A 22247-nucleotide genomic window follows, 5' to 3' on the forward strand; every position below is an offset into this window, starting at 1 on the left:
TGCGGGTGTACAAAGTAGTAAAAGTTTAGTCACAGAAGTAGCAGATTTGATTATTTAGAAGACACCATTTTACATAGTGCCTTTTCACATTAGAATCACATCTTACACTATACTAGAACATAGAATGGCTGGAGCATTTACCTTTGAGTTGCTGTTTTACTGTGAGCTGTGCAGAGTGCTTTGGGCCATATTAAGTATGGCATGAAAGCTATGATAGAAAACCAAATTCTATTCTATAAATAACACTAAAGTTTACCAGTAAATGTTGGCAATATGAATGAATCACAGCTCCAATTTCTTTACATAAATGTGACCCAATTCTAAAATATATTTTAGATGTATATCAGCGTGTGTTATTTTTTTCAGAGTAGTTAGTGCCTGGAGTATGGTTGTTTAAAAGATTATATATTATGAGATGATGGTAGAGACTCACATTGAAACTCTTAGCAGGATATTTCTGTCAGATGTGATTATATTAATTTTGTACTGGGAGTTGCCCCATGAAGAATGATACCCATTTTAATAAATAAATATCTTGCACTGAGGCATTGACTTCTTTTGTTTTTCCTCAACAAAATGAAGGGTTTCCTGCCTCTGTGCCTTTCTGATGAATAATATAATGAGACTTCAGGAAGCGACAGATGGTACCAGTCAGGTTGTAAGTATTTGTATTTTAACTGAATTGTTGACAACTTTGTGCTCTCAAATCAGATTTAATTTCTATACAGTTGAGACCTGCAGGATATACTGGAAATATCTCAGGAGTCTAGCAGAGCAATCATAGTCTTACATGATGATACTAGTTGGACCCAGATGCCCTATATTGTAAACGCCTACTTTTTATATAGCACCTTTAATCAGTAGATCTCTAAACACTTTACAAACAAAGTCAATATAGTTATCCCTCTTTCTATGCATGGGGAAAATGAGGCACAGAGAGGAGAAGTGACTTTCCGAGGATCGCTCAGCAGGCCTGTGAAGCCCAGTCCTGTGCTCCATCTACTGTGTGGCTGGTGTCCATTAATTGGGCAGTGTCTTCGGGCAGGATTATCAGTTAATCTCTCTTGAGTATGACATAGTGCATAGATGTGCTGCACAGGAGCAGACAAGAGCCCATATGGTTCCAAGGGGAAGTGATCTGTGCTGACTAGTGTATTGTGTGTGGGATAGTAGCTCAGCAGAGACTGCTCCCCAGAGAAAGTGCTTCTGTTGCCCAGTTTATGCCCATTTGAAGTCAATAGGAGTGACAGGTGCTCAGCATCTCTCAAGATTAGACCCTTACATTGTAAACTGTCTCTGGAGCAGTGATTGCGTATATCCATAAAGTACTAATACACCTGTGTTGCTGTATACATGTTGGCTATTGTTCTCTGCATCCAACCTGTGTGCTATGTTTCTGTCTTGTTTCACAGTAAAAAAATATCCTGCATAAAGATTCTCTCTGTGTGGATAAAGATTTACATCTTTCTTTCAGTGTTCATGGCATGCATAAAGTTCCATTAACATTTTAAGGGCCAAATTCATACTTGGCATAAAGTCTGTCTCAGTTACACTGAGACTCAGTTTGGCTCTTAAAGTGTTAGTTATGACTAGTTCTTTATGCAAGGGAAACACATGTTTAGAGGTCAATGGAGCCTGTTAAGAAAGATCAATTTCTATATAAGCCAGATTCTAAGATGGTGTAAATAGCTTGTTACATGTTATCGTTCTAATTTTGATATTATCTCACTTCTTGGCATTTCACTTTCACTGCAGTAGTCAGAGAATTCCCTTGCTTTAGTCTAGGAAATCTGCTACAGTTTTCTCCCTTCCCCTTCCCCCCCCTTAAGAAGTGAAAGAGGTCACTCTTCTGAGTTTATTTTGGAAAGTTTTTGGTGGACTAACTTTACCTACGGTTTACTTGGAAAATTGCAGTCTTACTGTGGGGATTAGGACGATTTCCATGGACCTTTGTAATGACTAGAGCTACGTCTGAATTGAGAAATGGAGGGCCAGAAAGCATCATTACATAGCATGGGGCTTTTATACCAACCCTGAACTTTTTAAAGGTCAAATTCTGCTCTCAGATACGAATGAAACAGCTTCTAGTTGAAGTCAGTAGGTCAAATGGAAAGATGTTTGCTTACGTTAGTGGTGGCTTTAGCCCAATGGTTGCTGCTCATGTATCCAAGGCAGAATTTGTCCCATAGTGTTTGCAAGGTTCTAGTTATGAATTTCAACTGTGAAGGATTGATTACAACTCTTTGATAAATGGATCCCATATCAAATGACGTTTTTATTTAACCATTTTAGTATTATCTGTACTATGTTTTTATAAAATCTTATAGACAGAATGATTGCATAGTGCTTTTTTGTTGTTGTTTTTTTTGCTTAAAAATGTAGCCAAAATTCTATTAAACTACTTCTGTAACTGGCAGATAAATGTCAAAATTTAGCTAAAATTAACAAAAAATCTTGCAAAATTCAGGTCTTTTTATTTAAATTGTCCAATATTTCATTTACGAAAAGGATATGTGAGGCCACAGAATACTGACAAAGTTATTGCCACATTGCAGAAATGCATTATAAATTGTACAGTCTAAAACCCAAAGAAGCTTTTATAGTAAAAAGAAAAAGCAACCCTTTTTTGAAAACTGTTAAAGAATAATTAATACTGTCTTTATATTAAATATATTCCTTTTTAAGTGAACACATTTGAATGGCTTTCTTTGTATAAGAATGATTTGCTGTAATAGGAAACTCTAAGCATGTCACACTCCCCAAAATCAGGATTGCCCAGCATGAAGAAAATAATTAGAAATATATATATGGAAGTTTTTGATTCAATTCAGAAGAAAATGCTGGTTATGTAAACTAAAAGATTAACTATAAAGATTCTGCTGGGTTACAAGGACTTGAATCTCCTGGATTGTGGACTTGTATCTTGTCATTTTTACTGCCACATCAAAGCTCTTCTTTTGCACTTGTCATTAATCAGACTACTCCATCAAGAGAAGTGGGATGGAATTCTTATATTGTCAGTTGCTGTGAGTGGCAAGTTAAGGAGCATCAGCAAAGATTATATATTCCAAGGGTTTTTGGACTGAGCTGGCAAATTACATCATCATAAAAACTGTATTTCCAGTAGAAGCATAGGGTGACATTCTTTCTTCATTTAAAGTACATCCATGCAATCCCACTGATATAATTGTAACTGAAGGTAGAATTTGGTTCATAGTGTTTGATCTAGTACAGCGGTTCTCAAACTGTGTTGAGACCCCAAAGTGGGTTGTGACCCCATTTTAATGGGGTCGCCAGGGCTGGCGTTAGACTTGCTGGTCAAAGCCTGAGCCCTACCTTCCAGGGCCTAAGCCCAGGCGCTTCAGCCCCAGGTGGTGGGGCTCAGGTTACAGGTCCCCCGCCTAGGGCTGAAGCCCTTGGGCCTTGACTTTACCCCTTCTCTTCCCCCCCCGCCCCCCCGAGGCGGAGGGGCTTGGGTGGGCTCAGGCTTTGATCCCCCGCTCCGGTGATGTAGTAATTTTTGTTGTCCAAAGGGGATTGCAGTGAAATTAAGTTTTGAGAACCCCTGCTAGCACATCATACAAAGACTTCATCTAGTCCTGTGTCCTATCTCCAGCAGCAATCAATACCTGATAGTTTAGAAAGGTCGGGGGCAGGAGGGAGGGAACCTTGCCATTTATATATGCAGTGCTAAATACAGTGGGAAAAGGAAACAACATGCTGAGAGAGTATCCTGGAATTGGATAACTGACATGCTTCTTTCCTCTCGGCCCTGAGGACTTGACTTGGTCTCATCCCTTCTTTTAGAACTAGAATATGTTTTTTTTAAAATCAGACTTGTAATTAATTGAAAACAAAGAGGGTCATAGCACAGAAGATAGAAATGGCAATGAAAAAGGCCTATTAGATCATGCTTTCCATCTCCCTGCCAGAGGGGAATTGTTTCATATATAGTTTACTCTCTAGTGTTTTGTTTAGTCTAATTTTAAATATCATAAGTGATGGGACCTGCACTTGGGAGAATATTCCACAATCAAATGCATCTCACATTATTTAAGAAATGTATTCTGATATTCAGACTAAATTTTCTCTTTTAAAATTTCATCCTGTTATTTCTACTTAAATCACCGTATGATTCCTCTCTGTCATCATTTACAGCCTTCAGATATTTGTATACTGTTGTCTCCATTTTGTCATCTCTCAACAAATTTTACAGATGTCTGTTTTAATTTTCCTGAAAAGCCTAGTTCCTCCAGCTCTGGATAATTTTTGTTGATATAACCCGAACTCACTTCAATTTGTCACTGTCTTTGTTAGTATGGTGCCCAGAAATTAACACAGCATTCCAGATGTGGTCATAACAGAGCCACAAGGAGTGTGATTGTTACTTCCCTATTCTGTGACATGATGACTCTTTGTATACAGCCCAATATTGCACTGGCCTATTTGCAGCCATATCTGCAACACATGTCTAATTTGCTGTCTACTATCTCCCCTGCAGTGGTCATCATTAAAGAGTCATTATTTGCCAACAGTTACCATTCACTAGTGTTTAAGATTATAGCATTTGCCCCTTATATTTAGAAAGGCTATAGCTTGGTAACTGTGTGGTGTCTGATAGTAAAGGTAGAAATTTGAGTGGTGACTGATGCACTTCAGTTCTTTTTCAACATTACTGCTTCCCAGGTTTCTCCTTCCCATTGAGTATCTCTTTCACATTGTTTCTCCAGGAAAAATGTATTTTTCCAAGTTGAACCTCAATTTTGTTATTTTCTCCCAAAGTTTTTGACCTCTCTAGGTTCCTTTGTATTATTTTCCTGTCCTTATAGGTGTTCAGAACTCCTCCCAATTTAGGATCATCTGTATTTCATTAACAAACATGCTGTTTACTCTCTCTTGGTAAATTAATAATGAAAATATTAAATAGGACAGGATCTAAAACCAGTTCATGTGGTACTCTGTGTGATACAGAAGGCAGCAGGAGAGTGATACAGGAGAGATATGTGAGTCCCAGGATGAGGAGAAGCCTTATTCCCTGTAGAGGGAAGAAAGGTTTCTATAGATTAATTAAAAGCACCTGAAGCCAGTTAGAGCACCTGAAGCTAGTCACCTGGTCAAAACCCCTTGCTTCAATCATAGCTTCATAGATTCATAGATATTAAGATCAGAAGGGACCATTATGATCATCTAGTCCGACCTCCTGCACAACGCAGGCCACAGAATCTCACCCACCCATGCCTGCGAAATCAGCCAGGGGAAGGAGCTGGAGCAGAGGGTGGTTTGGAGGAGTTGGAGCAGAGGGCGGTTTGGAGAAGTGCCATGGCTGGCTAGAAGACCAAGACCCTAGGTAAAGAGACACCTGGCTTGTGCAGAGAGAGAGGGCAGGAGGCCCCACAAGCTGAAGAGCAGGAGAGGGAAGTAGCCCAGGGGAAGGAAACACTAGTTCAAGTGGTTTACCACTATCCCTAGGGCCCCTGGGCTAGGACCTGGAGTAGATGGCGGGCCTGGGTCCCTCCGTCTCCGCTACCCTTCTCTGGGTTACTAGTGGGACAGTAGATACCCTAGTTCAGGGGCAGGAAACTGCGCCCTGAACCACCCCCTAAGAAGAGGAAGTGCGGGACCCATCATAATCGTACCGGCAATTTGCCACATCTGTTAGATACCCTATCTATACGTTGCCATGTTTAATCACCTTTTGTTTTTGTTCATTTAGCCAGTTTTAATCCACAATAGTGCTTCTCTCCAAGTCCTTTTCAGTTAATTTTTCAGATGAAATTTCATGACATTAAATATCAGATACCTTAATGAAATGCAAATGAATTTCCGTAATCCACTAATCTGGTGATGATTTTTTTTTAAAAGAATCTCCCCTTCCCCCACATGTTTGTCTGGTAAGATTTATTTAACTGGTTTATGAATTAATTAACATCAAAGCAATGCGGAGGAGCCTCATTCTAAAGGCAATGGTATCCATAAATATTCACCCATTAGATAACTTAAATACTTCCTTGTTTGTTTTTATATTAAGTGTAAGGTGCCTAGACACCTTAAGTCAAATGCAGCCTGGAGTGCGCTGGTGTCATTCCCATAGAAGTCTTTCGACCAAATCTTTTAGTGCCAGCGTTGGTGGTATAAATTACTTTTTGGCTGTAAGCTGTTAGAAAATGGGTGTAAGTGAGGAATTTTCACTGATTTGGCATTTGGAAGGTGTGCAAAAGTGAGTGTAACTTCATGCATGGGGTAGGGGAAAGGTATAGAAAAAAGCTGTTGACAGAAGTGCATAATAAAAGCAGCCCCACTGATCTCTTTCTGCCCCGTCATATACTTTACCCTGTCCCTGCATTACCCCCAACAGTCCCAGAATCAAATTCAACCCTGGCATAAACTGATACAACTTTTATTTTACATTCTTGATTTGCCTACCCACCGAGTTCCAAATTATAGTAAGTTACAGTGTTTTGACACTTACCCTGTTTCCCAACCACCTTCCATTATGAATTTGGTTCCTTGGCAACAGGTGTGATGTATAAACTTTTAAATAACTAAACCAAATTAAATTTATTAATGGATCTTCTGTGGCAGTGAATTCTACTGATTAACTGTAGGCTGCACTACAGGTTACAGATATATTGCCTGGCAATTGAATGTTCTCTTGTTCCCATGTTCCAGGGCTGGGTAAAGAAGATGGAATGATCAATTTCTACTATACCTCTTCTTCATTTGGCATGACCTTAAGTTCACCTTCAAAGTTTCCCTTTTTTGTTTCATTGCCCAATTTTTGTTCTCCTATTTGTCTTGGCTTTTGCAAATAAGCAATTAAAGGTCAGGAATATAAGCAGAAATAGAACAATTGCAGCCTATACGTTGGAGAAGTTGTGATTTTTCATGCATACACAGTAAATTTGAGTGAACAGCTGAAATTTATTTTCGAGGACATACATTTGCTAAAAAAAACGCTACACTCCGTCCTCTTTTGTTTCATTTCTGTAAATATTCACGTGAAAGTTTATTAAACAAGATTGTTCACCAAAACAGTGAATTTTGAACTCGTAAATGGGAATATGCGCCCCAGAAGCTCTATCTGTCTCTATTACTGACATAGCTGAAACAAACAAGTCCATTCTCTGAGTCCTAGCCTGAGGGTCTCCATAGTGCAAGCTGTTTGGTTTCCCCCCCAATTGCCTTGCTTCCCTAAAAGCAACAAAAATAAGCCACAGAAGCAAGGAAACCTCTTCAATTTTTTTCCTAACATCAGTCTGACAAGAATGGCAAAATGCAGGGATTTGCTCAGGCTGAGACAGCAAAGAAGAGGACAGGGTCAGAGTAGGGGAGAATTGGAGGCCTGGAGCCATAGAGCTATAGCAGCCCTTAAACTTTATTATATAGCAATATCCCAGGATGGGTGTGGAGCTGGGCCCTTGGTACAGCCTGCCTTAGCCTTTTGCAATGCACCTCCCTCCGAGAGAACATTAAAGCCCAGACCTCACTGATCGTGAGACTAGAGTGAGGGTTTAGGTTCCAGAAACTTTTACCACTTTAGTATCTGTCCTTAGAAGTTGCGGGATGCATTTTTCCTCTCAGACGGACTGAGTGAGAATCCTCCCCGCAATATTAAATCTCTTAGTAAAAAGTTTTATTGAAAAAAAATGGAGTAAAATAAAAAAGTCTAGATTTTATGCTTTGTGACAGAGTTCTGGGCAACAGCAACTGAGTCAGCACTCTGGTCACTGCAACTCTAATTAATTACTCCAGAGCAGACCTCATTAAGAGCTGTGCCTAACTGATGAGCTGAGGAGATCTAAGAGGCTCATTGGGCTGATTGTAGGAAAGGCAGAGGAGGGAAGTAGGAGAGGGAGAATGCAGAAAAAGAGAGGAGGAAAGGAAGAGAGAGTCATTGCTCTTCCCTGCTTCTCGCAGGAAGGGGCTCCCTTGGACTCTAGGGGTAAGGCTATAGAGTGTATAAGGGTGGTGGAAACTAATATTGTAAATAAACCGCACTAGGCATTTTACCAGCAAAAAAGATCTCTGAGCCATTTGTGAACTTGAATAGAGGCAGGAGCAAGCGGGCCCCACCACACACTTCTCATAAACTAGACAAGAACTCGAAGATGTAGAAAAAAATGTGGTCACATATGTAAAGAACTTTTCCTGGCATTCACCTCCCAGTCAGAGTTCCAGCCCCATGCTGTCCAGAGTGACAGATACCCCCCTTCTCTCCTCCCCCCGCTTTCTTTTGCTGTGCCCTTTGGGTTAGCCTGCAGGCCAAGACATGCCATTTTTCACAGTAGGACATCAAGTGCACTATCAAACTTCTAGTGCACAGTAGCAGGGTCAATAGGGCCAGTTAGCCTGAGGCGGGCTAGAGTGCGTTGTGCACTAACAGATTGTGTAGATAAGCCCGGGGGCAGTTTATTCCAGTTCCTTACACCCACAGTGGGGATTTGGACTTGTTGCTTTCTCTGAGGCTTTGTCTAAACAAGAGCTACGAGGTGGCCCATTAAGGATAAAGTGGCCTTTAGTAACTGACTTTCAAAGACTTAACATATTATCTCAGAGACCACTTTTCACAGAGCAGTGTGTCCATCAGAGTGGTTGCTGATGGGCCATGGTCACCTTCCATGGAGAAAGGTCGTTTCATTTGACTGAGCGGAGGATTTTAAAGCTGAACTCACATTTCAAGGCTAATCTCATCTTTCATTTAGAAAAATGTTCTTGCCAGTTGCCTCGCAAAGAAAGTCTGGAAAATGTAAACTGATCCCTGGAGTTGAAATGTTGTTACTAATTGATTTCCCTTAAACATCACTGATTATTCACAGTCTTCCTAAAGTCACCTAGGCCTGGTCTACTTGTAAAAGTTTTGTTGGCATAGCTGTGTTAGTTAGGAGTGTGGAAAAAAATCACACACCAAACCAGACAGAGCTATGCCAGCAAAAGCCCTAGTGTAAATACGGTTATTCCGGGGGTTGGGGGGGGGGGGGGGAGGAGAGTCCTTTTGCCAGTATAGTTTATTTTGTTCAGAAAACTTATATGAACTATACCAGCAAAAGCACTCTGCATCTCCACTAAGAGGATTTGGTGGTGTAACCATTCTATAATTCCTTCTAGTATAGGCAAGGCCCATGGCTGCCCTTTGGGACCAGTGAAACCCATGGTTATAATCCCTTGATTTTCTGGGGGACCTCAAACTAATTCATGGCTGTTTTGGTAGTACTGTCTGGGCTGTCCCTGGTAGTGGCAGGGTCATTGTAAACTTCCTCTCACCTCCCAGACAGTTGCTTGCAATTTAGCTGGCTCTTCTGCTGAGCAGTCATAGTGATCCCTGGCCACAAGGAGAAAGGTGGTCTAATGTGATTCCTGGCTCTGATGTGTTCTCCCTATGTGACCTTAGTCAAGTCAATTAACCTTTCCCACACTACTTTCTCCTCAATAAGGACAATCATATTTCTCTACCTCTTAGGGGTGTCATGATGATGTGTTAATTTTGCAAATGCTATAAGTATTAAAAATCACTGTATGCAAACACATAGCCCTTAAATAGGCCACAAACTCCAATCCTATGCGGCAAGTTATCATTTGGACATTTTTAAATGTTGGCCCCCATGCCATGGGCCCAGCAAAAGCAGCTGGGTTCTATTTCTGTGGTAGGCATCTGATTATGGCCTGAAGATTCCATGCATTTTTGAATATGATGAAGAGGTCCCAAGGAATCATTTCACTGGTCCCTTTACCCCAAAACTTTCTGCCCTGTCTGTATATATCTAATATTTGATCTTGGTAGCAAGCCTGTCACCTTTTTATAAGCACTGTTGTGTCTTAGGGATTTGGTTTTGTGAATCAAGAGTAAGTTGGAAAAAAACTGAAATGTGGGTTGTTGTTTTTTTTAAATATTTTTTTCATGCAGCCAAGCTTGCTTGTTTTCTCAGTTGGCCAACTTCTTCTGTTGTGAGACTTGAATGTTTTCCTTTTCAGCAGAGAAGTCACATTTAATTAAAGCTTACTTGCATGTATTCAATTATAGATGATAATTTGTTTGACTTTACACTCAAAATTCCTTTTAGTAATTTCCTGTAAATGTACATATAATCCATATACATATTTGAACTATACATTTGCATAGCTTATGTGTGACACTTATGCAAATCACGGGGGCTTAGAAAGGACAGATGACTCTTTCTGGAGAAAATGGTGATGCGCTGGTCTTTCTTTCTGCCCTTGCTGTACGTATGTGGAACAAAATTTCTTTATCCAAACCAATGTTTAAGTAAAAGATTAAAGCCTTCAAAGATAATTTTTAATAAATAAGTAGGAATTAAGCAAACTGGAGATCAGATGGCTCAAAGCAGTGGTAATGTGATGCACATTTTATTACATGTAGTCAGTTCGCTTCAATGTATGCTGGAGTGTGTAATGGGATACTGGGACTTTAAGGCCAGAGGAGGTGGTTTGAGAGGCCAGTTACCTAATTCCAGGTGTCTGAGGAAGGTGAATGAAAGCTGAAAGAATAACCAAAACGTACACTGTGTGAGAGGAAGATGGTCTCAAGGAATAGTTAATGTCTGGGATGGGGATGATATAGGAAGACCAGGCCATTGTTCCTTTAAAGGAACCTTGTAGAGTGGACTGAGCAAGACTCCAGTTCTCCCAACTGGCTCAGACAGGTGTTTGGGGGTACAGTAGAACCTTAGAGTAAAACACCAGAGTTACGAACTTACCAGTCAACCACACACCTCATTTGGAGTCGGAAATATGCATACAGGCAGTAGCAGAGACCCCCCAAAAAAGTGGGGGCGGGAGCAAACACAGTACAATACTATGTTAAACTTAAACTACTCAAAATATAAAGGGAAAGTTTTTTAAAAAAAGATTTGACAAAGTAAGGAAACTTTCTGTGCTTGTTTCATTTTAATTAAGATGGTTAAAAGCTGCATTTTCTTCTGGATAGTAAAGTTGCAAAGCTGTATTAAATCAATGTTCAGTTGTAAACTTTTGAGAGAACAACCATAACATTATGTTCAGAGTTAGGAACATTTCAGAGTAATGAACAATCTCCATTCCTGAGGCATTGGTAATTCTGAGGTTCTACTGTAATTAGAACCACCTTGGAAGGGTCAAGGGAGTTGTCAAGTAATGAATGGGGAGTGAGTGGTGTCTCAAAAAGAGTCTCCACATTCTGTCAGGAAGAGCTCTCTGAGCGGAGGACTCTGCCACAACAAAGTCCCAAAAGGAGGGCTGTGGCAATCCTGAACCTAGGGTTGAGTGAAAGAATGTCTCTTTTGGGAGCTGGACTATATAGAATAAATTAGACTCCAAGCCCTGGTCTCCACTAGGGGGGAGGCTGATCTAAGATACGCTACTTCAACCATGCGAACAGCGTAGCTGAAGTCGGTGTATCTTAGGTTGACTTACCTGGCTGTTAGGACGGCGACAAGTCGACCGCTGCTGCTCCCCCATCGATTCCGCTTCTGCCTCTCGCGAGCTGGAGTTCCGGAGTCGATGGGGAGTGCATTTGGGGATCAATTTATCGCATCTAGATGAGACTCAATAAATTGATCCCCGATAGATCGATCACTACCTGCCGATCTGGCGGGTAGTGAAGACCTGCCCCAAGAGAGAGGAATATTATTTTAAAGACTTTTGGCTTTGAGTGGATTATTTCCATGAACCTGAAGGGAAACTGAGGCAGGCAACTGCAGCAGCACACAAGGCCACAAGGGGGATACATGCTTGGACTGAGTCAATCTGATACCTAGTCTACGATCTACATTATGGCCATGTCTATTGTACAAAAAAGGTGTGTATTTAACATGTTGAAAATCTAAGGTAGACAAGACAGTTGTCGTTTAAATGCATGTTAGCTTGTTGAGATAAACCTAGTGGGAAGCCTAGGATTTACCTCCACCAGCTCACACATGTTAAAACTTGCCATGTCTACACTACGATTTCAACATGTGTTGTTTAACGCACCATGTTTCCTAATGAAGACAAGACCTATATGAAATATAGATTGTGGTCTCAGTCCACTTCCTAATGAAATGGTGTCCACATCACCATAATTGTCAGTAATTGGCACTTTTGTCGGCAGTATTAAACCAAGGACCTGATGGACCTGGAGCCTTATCTATCTTCTCATCCCAAGTGGTGATTTCTCCAGACCTGTTTTGGGACACATAGATAGGTCAGTATCAGAAAGCCTACACAACAGTTTTCTGTGCTGTCCTAGTACTGTGGTTAGGTAGAATGCTCAAGCTCCAAGGCAGTAAATCCAGTATAAATCACAAACATTAAATTCATTTTTAAGCTAAAGAAGAATTAAGCTAAGAGGTACCATTATTTGGTCAGCAATTGGGTAGAGGTGTAGTAAATCATGCAAACTTCCTTAGGTGCCGTACCAGCCTATCTAAGGCCTAGTCTACACTAGAAAATTTTGCCGGTATAGCTATAGCAGCAAACCCTTCTCATGTAGTCACAGTTTATACTAACAAAAAAGTGCTTTTGTTGGTACAGTGTGTATTGGTTCAGTGAATGAAATAATCTGTGCTGGCAATTACACTGTTATACCAGTATAATTGCATTTACACTAAGGTGTATGGCTGCATATATCCCTACCCACAGTGCAATACCTGCATAAATTTCTAATATAGATGTGCCTGAAAGCTTTGTCTAAATTAGTTTGTGGTCCTGTAGTAATTTGAGTTAACGGAGTGTCAATTAGCTCAAATTAACTAACACCTTTGTAGATATTTTCCCCACAAATATTTATTCCAGAAGTATCTAGATTAACATTTACAAAGGAGTTAGTTAATTGTTTATTCAGATTCACTCATTACAACAGGACGAGAAAGTCTAGTCTAGACAAAACGTAAGGACTTGTGTAAACTTGAAATGCTACAGCTGTAGCACTTCTATGTAAACACTGTCTACCCCTAACAGGAGAGGTTCCCCAGTTGGTGTAGGTAATCTACTTCTGTCATAAATATAAAGGGAAGGGTAAACACCTTTAAAATCCCTCCTGGCCAGAGGAAAAACCCTTTCACCTGTAAACGGTTAAGAAGCTAGGATAACCTCGCTGGCACCTGACCACAATGACCGATGAGGAGACAAGATACTTTAAAAGCTGGAAGCGGGGAGAAACAAAGGGTCTGAGTCTGTGTGATGCTTTTTCCCGGGACAGAACAGGAATGGAGTCTTAGAATTTAGTACGTAATCTTGCTAGATATGCGTTAGATTATGATTTCTTTAAATGGCAGAGAAAATAAGCTGTGCTGAATGGAATGGATATTCCTGTTTTTGTGTCTTTTTGTAACTTAAGGTTTTGCCTAGAGGGATTCTCTATGTTTTGAATCTAATTATCCTGTAAGGTATTTACCATCCTGATTTTACAGAGGTGATTCTTTTTCCCTTTTTCTTCTATTAAAATTCTTCTTTTAAGAAACTGAATGCTTTTTTCATTGTTCTTAAGATCCAAGGGTTTGGGTCTGTGATCACCTATGCAAATTAGTGAGGATTTTTATCAAACCTTCCCCAGGAAGGGAGGTGCAAGGTTTTGGTGAGGATTTTGGGGGGAAAGACGTTTCCAAACGGGCTCTTTCCTAATAAAATAAACCCGGTTAAACATTTGGTGGTGGCAGCGAAAGTCCAAGGGCAAAAGCTAAAATAGTTTGTACCTTGGGGAAGTTTTAACCTAAGCTGGTAAAAGTAAGCTTAGGAGGTTTTCATGCAGGTCCCCACATCTGTACCCTAGAGTTCAGAGTGGGGAAGGAACCTTGCCTTGGTGGCAGCGGCGGTCGGACGCATCGGTGGTTACTAGGAACGGTTTGTCAAAGTCTGGGGCCCTTAGTACAGGGTCAGACATGCGTGTCGCTTTAAGCTGGTTAAAGGCCTTCTGACACTCTTTGCTCCACTGAACGGCATTTGGCTGTTTCTTTTTGGTTAGGTCTGTCAGTGGGGTGGCGATTTGGCTGTATTGCGGTACAAATCGCCTGTAATAACCGGCCAAGCCTAAGAAGGATTGAACCTGTTTCTTTGACCTTGGGACAGGCCACTTTTGGGTAGCATCCACTTTGGCCTGTAGGGGGTTGATAGTTCCTCGACCCACCTGGTGTCCAAGGTAAGTCACTCTGTTTAGGCCTATTTGACACTTCTTAGCCTTAACAGTTAGTCCTGCCTCCCTTATGCGCTCAAAGACTTTTTGTAGATGTTCCAGGTGTTCTGCCCAGGAATCCGAAAATATGGCCACATCGTCAAGGTAGGCGACTGCATATTCTCCTAATCCCACTAGGAGACCATCTACAAGTCTTTGGAAGGTGGTGGGTGCATTCCGCAGCCCGAAAGGGAGTACATTAAATTCATACAGCCCAATATGTGTGGTGAAGGCTGACCTTTCATTGGCGGATTCATCTAGCGGTACCTGCCAGTACCCCTTGGTTAAGTCCAAGGTAGAGATGAACTGTGCCCGTCCCAGTTTCTCTAATAGTTCATCTGTGCGTGGCGTTGGATAGTTGTCTGGGCGAGTTACAGCATTTAGCTTACGGTAGTTCACGCAAAAACGTATCTCCCCGTCTGGTTTGGAAACTAGAACCACTGGAGATGCCCATGCACTGCCAGAGGGGTGGATTACACTCATCTGTAACATATCCTGGATCTCCCGTTCTATAGCAGTTTTAGCTTGAGGAGACACCCGGTAAGGTTGGACTTTAATTGGGTGAGCATTACCAGTGTCAATGGAGTGGTATGCCCGTTCAGTCAGTCCTGGGGTGGCTGAGAACGTCTGCGTGTAGCTAGTGCACAGCTCCGATCTGCTGTCGCTGCATACGCCCAAGGGTCATGGAGAGGTTCACCTCTTCCACGCCACCAGCACTTTTCCCTTCGTAGTAGACACCTTCAGGCCACTCAGTATTATCTTCTTCCCGGGCTCTAAACTGACAAACCTTTAATTCTCTGGAATAAAAGGGCTTTAGAGAATTAATATGGTATACCTTAGGCTTTCGGTTGGAGGTGGGGAATGCTATGAGATAATTAACAGCTCCCAGGTGCTCCTGGACCATGAATGGCCCTTCCCACGATGCTTCCATTTTATGGGCCTGGAGCGCCTTTAAGACCATGACCTGGTTTCCTACTTTGAAGGAATGCTCTCTGGCATGTTTATCATACCAGGCTTTTTGCTCTTTTTGAGCATCCTGTAGGTTTTCTTTAGCAAGGGCTAGAGAGGTTTGGAGGGTGTTTTGTAGGTTGGTTACAAAGTCCAGAATGTTAGTTCCTGGAGAAGGTGTAAATCTCTCCCATTGCTACTTCACCAACTGTAATGGCCCCTTAACCTCGCGGCCATATACAAGTTCAAATGGTGAAAACCCTAACCTGGAATGTGGTACAGCTTTGTAGACAAAGAGCAACTGCTGCAACACTAGGTCCCAATCATTGGAGTGCTCATTTACAAATTTACGTATCATGGCCCCCAAAGTTCAATTAAACTTCTCCACCATGCCATTTGATTGATGGTGGTAAGGAGTGGCGACCAAGTGATTTACCCCATGAGCTTCCCAAAGGCTTTCCATAGTTCCTGCATCTGTGAGGATGTTGGAGGGCCAACCTGCCCTGGCAAAAATGTCTGCTAGTGCCTGGCACACACTTTTAGCCCTGGTGTTGCTTAGGGCTACTGCTTCCGGCCATCAGGTGGCAAAATCCATGAAAGTCAGTATGTACTGCTTTCCTCTGGGTGTCTTTTTCGGAAAAGGACCCAGAATATCCACAGCTACTCGCTGAAATGGAACTTCAATGGGGAGTGGCTGGAGAGGGGCTTTGACCTGGTCTTGGGGTTTTCCCACTTTTTGGCATACCTCACAAGACCAGACATAGGTAGAAACATCGTTGCCCATTCCCCCCAGTGGAATGACCTCCCCAAACGGTCTTTGGTCCTGTTCACCACAGCGTGGCCACTAGGATGATCGTGGGCTAAGCTCAAGAGCTTGACCCGGTACTTAGTTGGAACTACCAACTGTCTCTGAGGATGCCAGTCTTCCGGGTGTCCACCAGAAAGAGTTTCCTTGTATAAAAGTCCTCTTTCTACAACAAACCTGGATCGATTAGAAGAGCTGAGAGGCGGTGGGTTGCTCCGTGCTGCCTCCAAGCTTTCTGGAGGCTTTCATCTGCTTCCAGTTTGGTCTGGAACTGTTCCCCTGATGCTGGAGACATCAGTTCCTCATTGGATTGTGGACCTATACTTGATCCCACTGGAAGCGATGTAGGGAATGGGGCTGTTTCCGTTGACTGTGAACCGCTCTCCGCTGGTGCACTATGTTGGGGTTCAGGCTCCGGCTGAGCCTCTTGTGTAGAGTTATCGGCTGCTGCCGGTTCAGGTTCGGTGGGGCCCTCTGGTGTTGGGGTTGCAAGTACTGGATTCAGTGCTGGCAATGGGTCTGGTGCTGGTTGTTCCGCTGGTTCCGGTTCTGGGACTGGTTCCATCTGGGTCTCTGGGACCGGATCCATTACTGCTGTTGCAGACATTGGCCTGGGGTCCGGGTCCATCACCTCTGACCGGGTCCTGATAGAAGTTTCCAGAACAGAGCTAGGTGTCACGGCTTGTTTAGCCTGGCTGCGGGTGACCATTCCCACCCTCTTGGCCCGCTTCACATGATTGGCCAAGTCTTCCCCCAACAGCATGGGGATGGGATAATCATCATAGACTGCAAAAGTCCATGTTCCTGACCAGCCCTGGTACTGGACAGGCAACTTGGCTGTAGGCAAATTGAAAGAGTTGGACTTGAAGGGTTGAATCTTCACTTGGATCTCTGGGTTGATTAAATTGGGGTCCACTAAGTAATCATGGATAGCTGAGACTTGTGCTCCGGTGTCCCTCCACCCGGTGACCTTCTTCCCGCCCGCACTCACAGTTTCCCTCCGCTCCAAGGGTATCTGGGAGGTATCTGGGCCTGCGGACCTCTGGTGTGATTCCGGTGCAATGAACTGTAATCTGTTGGGGTTCTTGGGGCAGTTGGCCTTTACATGCCCCGACTCGTTACATTTAAAACATCGTCAAGCTGACGGGTCACTGGAGCGAGGTGGGTTGCTGGAGAACGGTGTGGCGGGACGATAAGGTGTCTGGAGGGTTCCTTGGGGGGTAGTTGAGGCCTTGGGTGGCCTCCGGTAATAGGGGGTGGTCTGAGGTTGTCCCTTCTGGTATCCGCTCCAACTGCGATCAGTTTTTTTCTTTTCTGCCACCTCCACCCCTTTAGCTCCAATCTCCCCTGCCTTGATTACAGTTTTGGGCTTCCCATCTAGGATGTATCTTTCCATTTCCTCAGGAACACCCTCTAAGAATTGCTCCATTTGCATTAGGAAGAGCAAATCTTCTGGAGATTTAACAGTTGCTCCTGATATCCAGGCATCCCAATGTTTCACAATGTGGTAGGCATGTCGGGTAAATGACACGTCTGGTTTCCACCTTAGGGCTCTGAATCGCCGACGGGAATGCTCGGGTGTTAGCCCCATTCTGACTTTCGCCTTGGTTTTAAACAGTTCATACTGGTTCATGTGTTCCTTAGACATTTCAGCCGCCACCTCAGCTAAGGGTCCACTGAGCTACGACCACAGCTCTACCATGTATTGGTCTGTTGAGATGCTGTACCCAAGGCAGGCCCTTTCGAAGTTTTCTAAGAAGGCCTCGGTATCATTGCCTGTCTTGTAGGTGGGGAACTTTCTGGGATGGGAAGTGGTACCTGGAGAAGGATTGCTAGGGTTTGTTGGTATATTCTGCTGAGCCTTTGCCTTCTCCATCTCCAGTGCATGCTTCCTCTCTTTTTCCTTCTCCTCCAGTTCTTTGGCCCTTGCCTCCATTTCTTTTTCCTTTCCCTCCATTTCTCTCCTGTGGGCAGCTTCTAGGGCTTTTTCTGCCTCTTTGCTGCCTCCAGTCTGGCTAACTCCAGTTTGTGTTGTGTCTTGGTTTCTGTCATCTTTACCTCTCTGTTTTTAACCCGAGAGTTAGAAATAAAACAAACAAAAAAAACTTGGCTTGTAAAATTTTGCTGTGCTGTAATATGATACTATATTTTCTGATCGTGATTGTCAGCCTACAGAAGAAAAAAAACCCGACAAACAAAAAAAAATCCAAAAACCCCCCCACAAAACCCCCTAACACCTTTGTCTCCAGGCAAATAGGCAGAAAACCCCTCTAGTTGCTCTTAGGTAAAAACAACTTCAGGTCTGTGAAGACTGGTGAATTTCCCTGCAGGAGGTTAACTACCCTGCCTTTAGGTAGAGAAAACTCTAGCTCACAAAAGACAATTCCCTTTTGTCTCTGCTCTGGCCCCAAAACAGAAAAAAAACCTAACTGCTTTCAGCCAAAACCCTGCTTTTCAGCAGCCCAAAGGAAAAGAAAATTTCCTTTTCAAATCTGTGCTTCTGGTTCAAAAAAATCTCAAATTGATCTCAAAATGATTTCAAATTAATCCCACCGCTCTGCCACCATTTCAAGGTTCCTTCCCCACTCTGAACTCTAAGGTACAGATGTGGGGACCTGCATGAAAACCTCCTAAGCTTACTTTTACCAGCTTAGGTTAAAACTTCCCCAAGGTACAAACTATTTTAGCTTTTGCCCTTGGACTTTTGCTGCCACCACCAAACGTCTAACCGGTATTTATTATTGGGAAAGAGTTCGTTTGGAAACGTCTTTCCCCCCCAGTATCCTCACCAAAACCTTGCACCCCCTTTCCTGGGGAAGGTTTGATCAGAATCCTCACTAATCTGCATAGGTGATCACAGACCCAAACCCTTGGATCTTAAGAACAATGAAAAAAGCATTCAGTTTCTTAAAAGAAGAATTTTAATAGAAGAAAAAGGGAAAAAGAATCACCTCTGTAAAATCAGGATGGTAAATACCTTACAGGATAATTAGATTCAAAACATAGAGAATCCCTCTAGGCAAAACCTTAAGTTACAAAAAGACACAAAAACAGGAATATCCATTCCATTCAGCACAGCTTATTTTCTCTGCCATTTAAAGAAATCATAATCTAATGCATATCTAGCTAGATTACTTACTAAGTTCTAAGACTCCATTCCTGTTCTGTCCCGGGAAAAAGCATCACACAGACAGACCCAGACCCTTTGTTTCTCCCCGCTTCCAGCTTTTAAAGTATCTTGTCTCCTCATCGGTCATTGTGGTCAGGTGCCAGCGAGGTTATCCTAGCTTCTTAACCGTTTACAGGTGAAAGGGTTTTTCCTCTGGCCAGGAGGGATTTTAAAGGTGTTTACCCTTCCCTTTATATTTATGACAACTTCCCAAAGAAGTGATAGGTAGGATCTAGTGTTGTCTACATGGGGACTTACGTTGGCTTAACTACATTGTTAGAGGGGTTGGATTTTTCTTATTCCTGAGTGACATGGCTGGGTCAATCTAATTTTCTAAGGTGATGTCTGCACTTCAGCTGGAAGGTGTAATTCCCAGCTCGGGTAGAGGTACATGCACTAGCTCTGCTCAAGTATCATGCTAAAAATAGCAGGGTGGCCATGGCAGCATGAGCCATGGCTTGGATTAACCGCAGCTATTCTTCTCTTTTTAACACACTAGTACGCATACCTGAGCTGGAAATCACACTCCCCAGCTATAGTGTAGAGATACCCTAAAGGACCACACTTCTGATAGGTAAAGATGTATTATTTGTATAACAGTTTCATCCCAAAGGGTCTGCAAGTGCTGTACTGTATTTGTGCACTTGAATAACTATGGATATAATTTGGACTTAATGTACCACTGCAATGCAATAGTAACTGGACTCTGTTTTTAGTATTGCACAATACTTGTATGGAAGAACTTCCAATGAGTTCTTAAGTGCTGAAAGGCGTGGTATTGGTGATTCTTTTGAATCAATATTAACTCAGTGCCCTATTGAGTCTGGGTGCTCTTGTAGCTGAAGGATACCATCTTTCAAAGAGGGAGGGCCTATTTATTTGTGGCAATTAAAAATTCTACCATACGTTTTTGCAACAAGGGTAGAAGTGTTTATCTATCTGCCCAGGACAAATCCCAATTTGGGTAACTGAATTGTGCCTGCTTAAAATTCCTCTGTAAGTTTGAGTTGGATATAGCATTCTTCATTGTTTCCTGTCCTAAAGTGTTGTTTAGTGTTGCTGCATGCTTTTTAACCATTGCTGCATCCATCAGCTACGCTTCATTGGTTGTGAAGAAATTCTTGTGTATATATAAAATCTGTAAAGCACTTTGAGAAGATGAAAGGTGCTGCATTTTTAATTGCTATTATTATTTAAATAAGTGAACTAAAATAGCAGCTTTTTATGTTTTGTTTTAGGGCTTATTATAAAATAGTAAAAGAATAGTAAATCTTTTTTTGGTGATTTCATGCTTTGCCTAGAATGCTCCGTGTAACTTGTATTTAAAGTTAATGCCGGTAATAATCAGAGATCAGGGCTCCAAGAATCTTGTCTGCTTCTCAGATATTCCTAGTGTTTAAGTGGCATGAATTGGATGCTTATTTAATAATATTCAAGAACCATGTTTGTTTCTTAAGGGCAGAGAGGAATACTAATCTTTTTCTGTATTCAAGAGGGGAAACCATCTAGGAAGAGCAGTGATATGAGCAAACTTGTCAGGATGTTCAAAATTTCCATGAATCAAATATTCTCAGACATTTACTTTTTTCCTAATATTTTTAAAAGTCTTTATGAAAATTTAAACTATTGTATCTCAGGGTGGCTTGAACTGAAAACGTCATGAATTAAAAATGGCATTTTACTGATAAAATACTACTGGTTTACTGGAAAGACAAAACTGGTCATTCAGTTTGTTCTTACACCATTTTATAGCGAAGTATGCTGATTTCATCAGTTCTACAGTGTAAAATATTCCTAATCTACGGACAACATGAGAAAAAATGAGGGGGCAAATGTTTTAAAAATATCATTTTAGAAACAAAAAAGGAGCAAGAGGAAAGAGAGTTTATAACAAGCACATATATTGTAATATAGTGAAATCTTCCCTATTCACATGAGTTCATGTCTCCCCAGCATCCTTGGTATTTTAAAAAACCTTGTTTGTCTAAATTTCATGTTGGCCATGTTCTTTTAATAAACTAGATTTCACTGTATTTGTGTTACAAATAGTGAAAATCCTATGTTGCCGGCTGAAGAATATCTGTATTACAGCTGTCCGTTGTTTGGGGCCATCTGCACAAGAGTATATTCTTTGTAATAGAATAAATCATAAAAAGACCTTTGGACTACAGCAGTCTTATTGGACCCACCCTTCTGTGTCTCTGACTACCATTCTCAGCAGGGATATTGAAAAGGAGGGTCAGTAGATTAAACAGTGGTATTCTTGTGTGAGACTAACTGCATAACAGTTGTTTCACAGGAAAGAAAAAATTCCGGGCTACATTTACTGGCTCTTTAATTTGGATTGCCAATGATAACGCAGCGCCTACTGTTAAAGAAAGGTAGGATGCAGAAGCAGAAACATTAGTGCTAATCTGCTGCAGAAAGACTAGATAAATCAGCACAGCTCTCATACAGCACTAAGAGAGAAGCTGATAGCAACTTGACCATGTGCCCAAATAGTCACATCAGAGAGAACAGAGCATGGATAAAAAATCTAAAATGTACCCTTAGGGCTACTTGCTGTGCTGGATTTATGATAACTCATCATTGTAAGTTTAAGATTTCTTATTTTTTTTTCTTTGTGTTATAATTACAGATTTAAGCCTGTGGTTTACAAGCCTGTGTTTTCAGTTTACACAAATTTAAGGTAAATGTCCTGGAGTAAAGTATAGTATTAACTAGATAATAGTTTGATGTTGTGTGTGTCTGTAAATGATACGTACTTTAGTGTTGCTGTCTGTTTCAATACACAGCTCACTTGGAGGTTAGACATTTTTCATTAGCAGCTCAGTCTTTCAATATATTTTAGGGGTACCTCATTTTCACCGTTGTAGTCTTATATTTTGAAATGACGTAAGATGCAAGAAGAATGTCTCAAATGTATTCTACTTTTACTGTGAGAGTCTTTGTATTGTTTTATTTTTGCTATAAGGAAAAATAATCATTGAAGGGTGTTTTCTAAGGACCTTTTTGTATTCCAGAATTAAGTGTGGATGGTAATTTTCCTGCAGTTCTTAAATTTTGTGCAATTGTTTAATTTAACATCACTTGAGCATCTGCAAAGCGAGAAGACAGAGATGACATGGAAACTGAATAAGCATTGATTGCTAGGCTGAAAATTACGTTTAAAAAGTTTTTGCAGC

The 22247-nt window shown here is 41.7% G+C and overlaps 1 protein-coding gene across 9 annotated transcripts in view; it reads left to right on the forward strand.

The window, feature by feature from the left end:
• Positions 1-22247, forward strand: part of RAPGEF4 (Rap guanine nucleotide exchange factor 4) — a 227969-nt gene that overhangs the window by 51923 nt on the left and 153799 nt on the right. For 2 of the 9 annotated variants that reach the window (XM_073305861.1, XM_073305868.1), the window contains one exon: positions 583-658. The exons of 4 other annotated variants lie outside the window; for them this stretch is intronic. In XM_073305861.1, the coding sequence (XP_073161962.1) occupies positions 583-658 (76 nt within the window). Of the gene's footprint in view, positions 1-582; positions 659-21466; positions 21654-21700; positions 21752-22247 lie in introns of those variants that run through there. 3 more of the 9 variants (XM_073305863.1, XM_073305864.1, XM_073305866.1) reach the window with 3 other exon arrangements.

This window comes from Lepidochelys kempii, chromosome 11, assembly GCF_965140265.1.
Source record: "Lepidochelys kempii isolate rLepKem1 chromosome 11, rLepKem1.hap2, whole genome shotgun sequence".
Classification (NCBI taxonomy): domain Eukaryota; kingdom Metazoa; phylum Chordata; order Testudines; family Cheloniidae; genus Lepidochelys; species Lepidochelys kempii.